Source organism: Coffea arabica, chromosome 1c (assembly GCF_036785885.1).
Source record: "Coffea arabica cultivar ET-39 chromosome 1c, Coffea Arabica ET-39 HiFi, whole genome shotgun sequence".
NCBI classification, from domain to species: Eukaryota; Viridiplantae; Streptophyta; class Magnoliopsida; order Gentianales; family Rubiaceae; genus Coffea; species Coffea arabica.
The window spans coordinates 41,586,609-41,597,031 of record NC_092310.1 but is presented as its reverse complement, the minus strand read 5'-3'; the positions used below and the strand labels follow the sequence as shown (position 1 = coordinate 41,597,031).

General features: G+C 35.5%; 1 protein-coding gene across 1 annotated transcript; it reads left to right on the top strand.

Moving 5' to 3' along the window:
- The first annotated feature begins 313 nt into the window (after positions 1 to 313).
- On the top strand, positions 314 to 2,822 carry LOC113739678 (indole-3-glycerol phosphate synthase, chloroplastic-like). The gene is made up of 7 exons (XM_072046151.1): positions 314 to 352; positions 435 to 485; positions 1,053 to 1,100; positions 1,271 to 1,321; positions 1,414 to 1,578; positions 1,963 to 2,041; positions 2,738 to 2,822. The coding sequence occupies exons 1-7, from the start codon at positions 314 to 316 to the stop codon at positions 2,803 to 2,805; spliced, it is 501 nt and encodes a 166-aa protein (XP_071902252.1). The 3' UTR covers positions 2,806 to 2,822.
- The last annotated feature ends 7,601 nt before the right edge of the window (positions 2,823 to 10,423 follow it).

The following is a 10,423-nucleotide window of genomic DNA, read 5'->3' as shown; positions in this document are numbered from 1 at the left end:
CCACAATTTCATTTAGCCATGGTTTGTTTTTCAATTTACTTGACCGAGCTCAGGTAGGACATTAGGAACTGTGATGAGTCAATTTCAGGCTAATTGTAAAGCGCATAGCCATCAGTGGAAGCTTTAAGGACTTTCACTAACTTGGAATTGGATGTTCTCATGTTTAGTTCAAAGTCACGTATTCCTTAAAAGATATGAGCAATTTGAAAACCTGTCTTTCTTGTTAGTAAACTGATTATGCTCAAAGTCCCCTTTTTCCTCAAGATACTCCAGATTCTAAGTTTGTTAAAAGGAGATGCTAAATTTATCTTTAATGGATGTTAAAGATGCTGGTGGAGAAGGTCTATGCCTTGTATTCAAGTCCTTACAGATGCATGCCTTTTTTCCTTTTTGCCCCCTCTTCTTTTTTTGCGAGACTTTTCTGCTGCCAATAGAGTGGTGCACAGAAGCTAGAAGTACCTGTTCAGTGGTATGCAGTTGTCATTGTGCATTGCCCTTGCTTCTGTTTTTCGTTTTTTTCCCTCCCCTGTAACGTTTTCTTTGACCTTGAAATCCCATGTATTCTGTGCATTACTGAACACTTACAATCTTCATGGTCAAAATTTGTATATGTTACGAGGTTTGATTGTACAAAAATAGAGCATATGAGTTTTGACTGCATGCTTTTTTTTGCCGTGCAAAAAAGATTGATCTTATATGGCTCTGTAAGTATAATGGGAGTTGATTGGTCAGTATGTGAGGAACTAAAGCAGAGAATTAGATAAGGAAGAACTGGAACTAAATCATTTTGTAAGATTTTAAAAGGCTTGTATGGCAGATTACAGTTATCAATAAGTTGGAAGCTTCATACAGGGAGACTTAGTTATATTATATAAAAGCTGCTTGTTCTGGTTTGATTAGAGAATCTTTTCGTCCTATAGCTGTTTGCTAGTTTATTCCTCTATCAGTGGTTAATTGAATAGGTTACTGTGGGTTATAATATCTGAATACAATTCTTAAGATGTTGACAGTGTTATCTGTTTGCATTAATTCTTGGTTGTCTATTATAACAGGTTGAAATTGCTAAGGCCTATGAAAAAGGTGGAGCAGCATGCCTCAGTGTATTAACAGACCAGAAATACTTTCAAGCAAGGATTTAAACTCTTCAGTCATTTGGTGACTTTTTTCTTCAGGGTCATATAAGCCTATCTCTGCAAGTCAATGTATTTGTTTTTAAGTTAATTCTTACTGCTAATTATCATCACTACTTTTTTGTTTCTGTGCTCCATAAAATAAGGGAGGCTTTGAGAATTTGGAGAAGATAAGGAATTCAGGAGTGAAGGTATTTTTTTTCTTCTTGATGCATATTTCTGCTGAATATTAGCTCGAAGTATTATTTTTGAAAGTGATTGCTGAAACAATTTACATGTGCAGTGCCCTCTGTTATGCAAAGAGTTTGTTATAGACGCTTGGCAAATATACTATGCTCGCACAAAAGGCGCAGATGCAATCCTGTTAATTGCTGCTGTTTTACCAGATCTTGATATCAAATACATGACGAAGATCTGCAAATTGCTTGGTTTAACACCACTTGTGGAGGTATGGTTATTGTTTTCTTCTTTCTTTCCTTTTGCTGTCTTAACAATTAGTAGAACTCAATTCCCTCCTCACTTTTAGTGTTAGATTTAGGACGTTTAAGTCAGGGTAATTTTCATTTTCTTGTTTGTGATTTGTACAAAAATCGGAATATCAACAAAAATCTGTAATGATATCTCAAGTTTGTTTTTCGTCTTCTTCATGAAGAAAAAATTTCTTTTTTAAACATATGTAGGTTAGTGGTCCTTCTGTTCTCATGAAGGCTGTCTAATAATTATCTTGGTACTTTACTTGAAGCAATTTTGGTTTTATTTTGTTTTTCTTGTCAAGTAAAAAGTTTGAAGTATCAATGATTTTGACCTTTGTTTGTCATATCTCATTTTTTAGGTACATGATGAGAGGGAGATGGGTCGTGTTCTTGGGATTGATGGGATTGAACTTATTGGAATAAACAACCGTAACCTCGGTATGTTTCTAAAGAAAATTCTATATCAATCATTTAAATCTTCTTCTTCTTGATTGTGCATTTAAAGTTTGATACCTTGATATTTTGATTCTGAAGCTGCTATCGAGTTTACATTCGATTGTAGCTGTATTTGGACAAAAATTAGTTCCTTGTATTCTTACTAACATCGATGAGAAGGCCTAAATATTTTCAAGTAGCTAATCATTTGCTGAAGTGTATATCATTTGCACTGTGATGCTATAAATAATAATACCAACAAATTAATTCTGTTATGACAATCCCCTACTTCCCTTTTTTTTTTAAAAAAAAACTTTCTAGGAATTAACTTCTTCGACATACTTCCGCACGGCACCAATTGCTAGATGCCAAAATCTGGTGCTGGATACTCTTCCTAGTTATATCTCGTCTTGCTTAGTGCTGATATTCAATATGGTTGCATGATATAACCTTTTTTCTTAGAATGGTAGTTCGTAAACAATCAGTCAGGAAAAAATGAGTTAGGTAACAATGGGTAAAGGTGCTCATCTTGAGGATGGGTGAGTGGAAACAAGCTATAAATCCGAAAAGAACAAGGATGAAGATGATAAAAAATGCACAACCTAGAAAAAATGTTAAAAGAGCAATGAGTAGCTTACAGAATCAGTACAAGTCATTTGTTGGAGTCTTGCAAGTTAATTTAGCTTTGTCTATTTGCAGAAACATTTAAGGTTGACATCAGCAATACTAAAAATCTTCTTCAAGGAGAACGTGGGAGAATAATCTGAGAAAGAGGCATAATTGTGAGTATCCTATTTCTGCACTTTTGTCATGCCCTTTAAGATTTCTCCTTCTTTGTTAAATTGTTGACAGAGGCACATGACTGCCTCATTACATATTATTTTGTCTAATCACCAATGTATTCATTTTCCTGTCTTCAAAATCTTTAGGTCGTTGGTGAATCTGGACTTTTTACACCTGCTGATATTGCATACGTGCAAGAAGCTGGAGTCAAAGCGGTATGTTATGAATGTTTTGTAGGAAAGTTGTCTACTTTTTCTACTTCCACAATCATTTCCCATTCCCTTGAATGTATGAGAAGGGCAGGAAAAGCTACAAGCAGGCATCGATTCTAGTTGTAAACAATAATTACTGTGGGAGTCCAATTTAATTGTTCAATAAGTTGAGCTATTTAAAGAAGAAGAAAGAAAATAAAAAAAAAACTATTTTAGAGAGCTCTTTTGTTGAGCTTATGCAGTGTTGTATTTGTATAGATTGGACTGTGATTTCTAACTTCTTGCTGGTGTTGTAATATGTGGGCCCAAATTATATGAGATTCTTAATGAATTGTAATTTTTGTCTTAATAATCTAAGTCTCATTACTTGTTCTTTATTATTGTACTCCTCCCCTTACCTACTTCTTTTACTCTTTTATGACAGATAAATGCTATTCATACTAGCTTTTGGAAGATATCTATGGTTATGGTTGAAGAATGTTGAAGACAAAATTGCCTTTTGCTCATGGAGTGGTTCATTTAGATGTTCTTCAATTTCTTAAACTGTGATTGCTTTTGTAAATGTACCTTATGTACAAGTGATATTTTGGACAAATGTTATTTTTGTAGGCATTAGTTGGGTAATGTACACTTGAATTTGGCATTTGAGAATGCTATATTATTACCATGTAATCTAATGCAAATACTTTTGGTTATCAATCGTTCATGTTTATTTATATGGTTTGTTTAAAATCAATGATTTAGCAATGATTACAGGCCAAATTATGACTATTAAGCTATTGAGAAATTATCTAATGACAAAAAAAAGTTGTCACAAAATAGAAAATAAAACTCCTTGTCACAACAGAGATTGTCACTAAATCTAAGTTACATTTGTGACGACAATTGTTGTCAGTAAAATAGTTATATACAATGGCTTTCGGTGCTTTTTAGTGACAACTTTAAGTAGAGCATTTTTGACAAAAGATCAAGTCGTCAATAAAACACTTCCTGATTGTCGTCACTAATGACCACTATTTAGTGACGACAATCAGGTCGTCACTAAGTAGTTGTCATTAGTGACGATAATCTGAAAGTGTTTTATTAACGACTTGATCTTTTATCAAAAATGCTCTACTTAAAGTCGTCACTAATGACAACTATTTAGTGACGACATTTTAGGTCATCACTGTTTACTTTTACCGACGGGGATTTAGTGACGACTTTGTGACGATCAAAAAGTCGTCAATAAAAGGTATTTGTGACGATATTTGTATGTTCTGTGATGACTTTGTGTTGTCACTGATGAACAATTTTCTTGTAGTGCTTGGACTTTGTTTCACAAATAAACTAGATTTGGGTTGGTTGCATTGGACAAAATGTTTAAAAAGGGAAGAAGAGCTGGAAGGCAGTTTTGCCTTGGGAAATTTCTTGAACTTTGATAGTTTAGTTAACTACCTTCCTGTGTGAAATTTCAAATGAAATTTGATAGAGGAGTGGTCCTCATATGGAGGTTTAATTGTACAAAATTTGATGATATTCTAAGACCATTTTGATATGCAAATGATGTCCCGAGATTACTCTTCGAATCTGGAAAACTTTTCCTTTTCTCTTAGCCGAATGGCCAATCTTGACTTGGGACTTGTTATTTCGAAATTGTTGGTGTTAATCACCTAAGAAAATGTATCTTGAATGTTACTTAGACATTGTCTATACAAATGAACCATGTTTGAAAATATTTCATTAGCCAAATGATTTCGAAAAGGGAAATGGTAGCACAAGGCAGCTTTACCTTAAAAATTTAGAAACTTTTGTGACTTTGTTAACCGACTTTCCGTACGTATTTTTCCATGAAATTCGACAGAGGAATAGCCCCTATATGGTAGTGTAACACTACCAAATTGGTGTCATTCCAAGTCCGTTTTAATGTTCAACCAACGTCCCAAAGTCAATTATTTAAATCTGGAAAATAGGCCAACGGTCTCATTTTTCATCAACTTTGAGCCGCCATATATTGGTGCTCAAAACCCCAATTCTTGTTTCGATTATTTTGTTTTAAACTTCAATTGCAAGTCTAATTGAGTTTCAAATTTGAGAGGCTATTTTATGTTGTGTGAATTTTACCGAATTTTCAAAGTTGCCCAAAAACCAACCTTGAAACTGTCTTAGTATTCTACAGTGGTAACTTTGAGCCAACTTTTGAATACCTTCTGTTTGGAATCATAAAAAAATGTCTTGTAGAAACTTCTAGTACTTTGGAAGTAGTTTCCAACGGTACCAAATTTTCCAATTTTGGACTCATAGAGAGTGAGATTTGATTTTTCAAAGCTTGCTTGCTGAATCTGGAATTTCTGAACTTAAAGGAAATTTAGGGTTTCAAACTCTCCATTTTCCTCCGATATTGCTAGACCGTTTTACACTTGATTTCAAGGGCAAAAATTAGATTTTTCTTGTGTTTTTAAAACCCACTTCCGAGCCTCGACTATAAATAATTAAGGTTCAATTCATGAAATTCTCCTTAGAATGAACACTAGTACAACCTTCTCGATAAGTAAGGGATTTTAAGCGATAGTGTGTAATAGACAACTATTGTTTGCTCAGGTGCTCAAGGAGACCTTCAAGAGGATCTTGAGGGGAACACCTGAAGGATTGTGTACGCACTTACTCTTTTGTTGCAATAGGTGAGTGTTCCATATAGGAGTATATAATTGAGCGAATTGCGCGAAATGTCACTAAACTATTTCAAAGTGCCGGTTCTAGTCACTAAACTTTTTTATTAGCGCGAAATGTCACTGAGCTCATAAATCTGTACCTTTTCTGTCATTCCGTGTATTTCTGCCGTTAGGAGAGACGGAAATCAACTTTTTGAAGGGCAAATTCGTCTCCACAGCCTTAGTGGGAAAAATTTCATCTGGTAAATGAAGGGACAACAGTAGGGTTTTGAAAAAAGAAGTGTTTATGAATCTAAAATACTTATCTTTTCTTGAAGCCCGGTTGTGAAGAAAAGGAATTCTGAAAAGGAATTGCTGAGCTTTTGGAGAGATGGTCAAGAAATAGAGCAAAGGAAATTTTCAATAGTTTCAACTAATTGAAGAACATAAGATCCGATGAACCTACTGAAATTGGTGTAAAGAATCCAAATTTATTTGTTTTTGGCATGATTTCTGATCTAAGGGATACGTTTGTTTTGGAAGGTGGTAATAGGTAGAAAGATTGTGATGAATTTTGAGGATAGCGGGTGGGAAGTCCATTGCGGACTTCCATGACCGGCTGAATGCAACTCTGTGCAGGCTATCTGTTTAGGAGGAGGAGGTCTAATGATGACATGGCAAATTCTAAGTCACTCAGTCTACCGGTGGGCCTGTAGACCGGGTTCACCCAAAATTTTCCAAGGCTTAGCTCTTCTCCTTCTTGGAAGATATTTGCAGATCCCATTATTCATTTCCAGATCATTCTGAACCATCACCTCAAACATCATCAGCATCAACGACACTTTTTAGTTATATTTCCTTCTTATAATCAACATCCAAATCACCCAGCCTCCTCTTTTCCCCTCTCTCCAAATAATCACCACCACCCGAAATCATCACCATCACCACTAGCAAGAGCAGATACTGAGGCCTTTTCCTTAACATCTTCTTTGGTGAACCATTCAAGTAGAGTTCTCAGCTCTTGTAATTCGAAGTTGGAAGATTTTTGTTATTTGAATTTCAAGTTCCCGTGCCTGCAAATGACCTCTAGTTTTCTTGACAATCTAGGAGTCATTGGCAAAACCTTTGATTTGATTCTTGAAGCTCTCTGGCTCCGCCGATGTTTCATTCCCGAATGAATCAACCCCAAATTTCTTGGTCTCAAATGCTGGCGTCGAAATTCCAATTACTTTGCCATTGAATCTTATCCTAGTATCTTCAACTAAACTAGCTAACTCCTCCCTCCATGACCTCGAAGAAGATCCCATTATCTCCCCCATTTCCAGAGTTCTTTGTGTTTGTAGATTTATGAATTAACCTACCTCCTGCAAACAATTTAGGTTGGAGAAAGGGCTGTGCAGACGAATTTTCCCCTCAAAAAATTGATTTCCGTCTCTCCTAACAGCACAAATACACGGAGTGACCAAAACGATACAGACTTACGAGTTCAATGACATTTCGCGCTAATAAAAAAGTTTAGTGACCAGAACCGGCACTTTGAAATAGTTTAGTGACATTTCGCGCAATTCGCTCTATATAATTTGAATAAGTTTATGACATACTTATTCCATGATCATTAAGTGTTAAGTGCTACATGTTAAGTATTTATCACTGGAGGAATAAGGCGATAGCCAGACAGTACCATGGGGATCGGAAATTATATGGTGCAAATGACCGAAATGGTTTTAATGAAACACCGTACCCTTCAATGTATGTTTATTTTACGTAATGATAACCGTTTCATGTAAATGTGCCATACCTGTAATATGCTCAAATTACTCGTACAATGATTATTGTCTCATGTTAATATGCCAATGTGCAACCTTGAACCATACATGCAGTATGCTCAATTACTTGTTTTATTAGAACTGCTAGAGTGTCTTGGAACCTCACTGGGCTTGTAGCTCATTCCACGTTTTGGATTTCTTTAACAGGGTTTGAGACCAAGAGTGCTCGTGAATAGTACTAGATTGCCTTCTTTTGAAGACTTTAAGTTGTATTACAGCAGATGGCTGTAATAAATATTGTTTTGGGATGTATTAAGCTTGAGAGCTGATTAATTGTAAGTGTGAGATATTTTGGAGTACTTTTATTATGTATTGAAGTTATTTGAAATATTATTGAAGTATTCCGAGTTTGTGAATTGTGGATTGTAATGAGTCCTGGTGAGAGTTGAGCAGGCGTCCCGTGGATACCTTTTGGTTTGCCTTAGGGAGAAGTGAGGGCGTCACAAGTAGAGACATCTAATACACCAAAAGGGATTCAATCAAGAGGATGTCACAATGGACGATGTCAATCGAGAGAGACACCTCCAAATGGTCAGGCTGTAGTTTCTTAATTTATTTGCGGTTATTGTTGTAAGCCTAACCACACAGAGAATGAGCGCTGGAAGAAATCGAAAAAGTGTTTGTATTGTGGCAGCACTAAACATCAGATCGCGAACTGTCCGAGTATACTGAAGGAAGGAGCTATTGCCCAACGGCCAAACAAGTCGGTATCTAAACAATCTAGTGCTGGAAGCAGTCGACCTAAAGTGCCCACTAGGATTTATACATTAGGCTATCAACAGGTTTCTGACTCCGCTAAGGTCATTGAAGGTATAATTCTTGCTTTTCATTGTTTATCTAAGGTTCTAAGTGACCCTTGTACGACACACTCCTGTGTAAAACCCTAGATTCATGAGATTGAATCAAAATTTGACTGCTAATTGGGCGAATAGAAATTGTGAGATATGGGTTGGAAAGTGCAAATTATTGATTGATCTGATAAGTATGATTATTAAGGGGTATGATATTATCCTATGTGTGAATTTCGAGGACGAAATTCTTTTAAAGGTGGGGAGGATGTGAGGACCCGAAATTTTTTTTTTCTGATTTTTATCGTATATTACTAGTTTATTTAAATATTTATTTACCCGCTTTCTCTGTACAATTTATTTCAATCATTTTAAATCCATTTACATGGAACTAAGCCTTACTTATATTTTAAAAACGTCCCGTTAGCAAATTTAATTTTTCGGAGACTCGTTTAGTAAGGAAATAGCGAGTACACGTTTTTCGAAATAATATTCGATCTGAGAGTGCAATGATCTTAAAATTTTGAGGATTCATGTTTCATTCTTAAAATAGTTATTTTGAAGATTAATTTTCCTAATATTAGTTAGTTATATTATCGTTACATGAATTCCTTTTAATTTTCGCCTATCACATGCGAATCGGAAGTTCACATTTTCGCGTCAAATCGACCCAATGGAGACTTAAGAAATTTATTCTAGGCTACTAAGATTGAATAATTATAATGTTAAGGGAAGTACATTAGAGGTTTAGTGCACAATTGAAACAAATCCAAGAGAAATAAGACATGAAACCCTCGCGTGCGAGCACTATTCATAGTTGACTTTTGTGCAAATTTTAGCCACAAAGCACCCAAACTTCTCCAAGAAGCTTCATTCATCAGTACACTCTCCCTCCCCTCCCCTCAAGCTGGCTGAAACTCTTCAAGGAGAAGAAGAAGAAAAGCTCTTCACCACTTCACTTCAAATCTTGCTCCAAATCCTTCACAAATCACCATCCAACCTCAAAATCACATGGGAATTCACTTAAACTAGAAGAAAGACTTCATCTTGGCGATTTTCTTGGTCATCAAAAATTCTGGTTTCTCTTAAAGTTAGGAGGTAACCATCCAACACCATCCAATCTTTCATTCGTGACTTTAATGGGTTTTATCCTTGGCTTTGAAGCTTGTAGCTTCATTATTGTTGTTATTATTTGGATTGGATTGGTTGAAGTGGACTCTATGAATTTCCACATTGGTTGTATGAGCTGATATGATGATATAATGCTTGATTTGAGTCGTTTAAGTGTTGGTTAAGATGATTATGGATATAGAATCGAAGGAAAGTTGAAGGAAAACTTCGCATGGTTGCTGACCGAAATTTGTCCTGTTTGTGCCGTGCATTTAGTTTGAATTTTTTATTCTCAAAAGACTTTGAAACTGATGTATATATGTTGTATATGGTGTGTAGAATGTTTCTATCAAAAATCGTTTGAATTGGTTGATCAAAACATGAAATTTCAAAATTTAATCAAATCTGGAAATTGTGTTCGGACAGCTTGAACAGTGTCACTTTGATCGAACATATCTTTTTGTACAGACGTCGAAATTGTGTGCCGTTTACGGCATTTGAAATTAGACAGTTGTAGCTTCCAACGTTATTAAATGCACCATCTAGTTTGAACTGAGTGATCCATAGTGATTCACCAAATTTTCCTATTCTGTTCTGCTATTCTGTTCGAATGGCAGTGAGAAGCTACGACTTATCGCTTGAATTCGAGCTACCTATGAACTGATTTTCAGAATGACTTCTTCTGATGAAATGTAGCCTTTTGAATCTAGTTTTCAATGCCACTGACCATTTTCAATTCCAAGTTGCATTGAGCGAGATATGGTACAATTTGTAAACTGCAGCAGAGTTGAAAAAACCCTACTTTTTGCTGGCCAACTGATTTGGTTGTTTGTTAGATACTTTGCTTTGAAATTTTGATGTCGCCCAACTATCAATTATTTTTGAAATGTTTCTTAGACTTTGGTTTCACAAATGAACTAAAATATGACTGATTTTGATGTGAAACCACGATCTAGACAACCAAAACACCATGGCTTAGGCAGCGAAAATTTGACCCAACTAATCCCTAGAAGTCACGAACAATTTTGATATTATC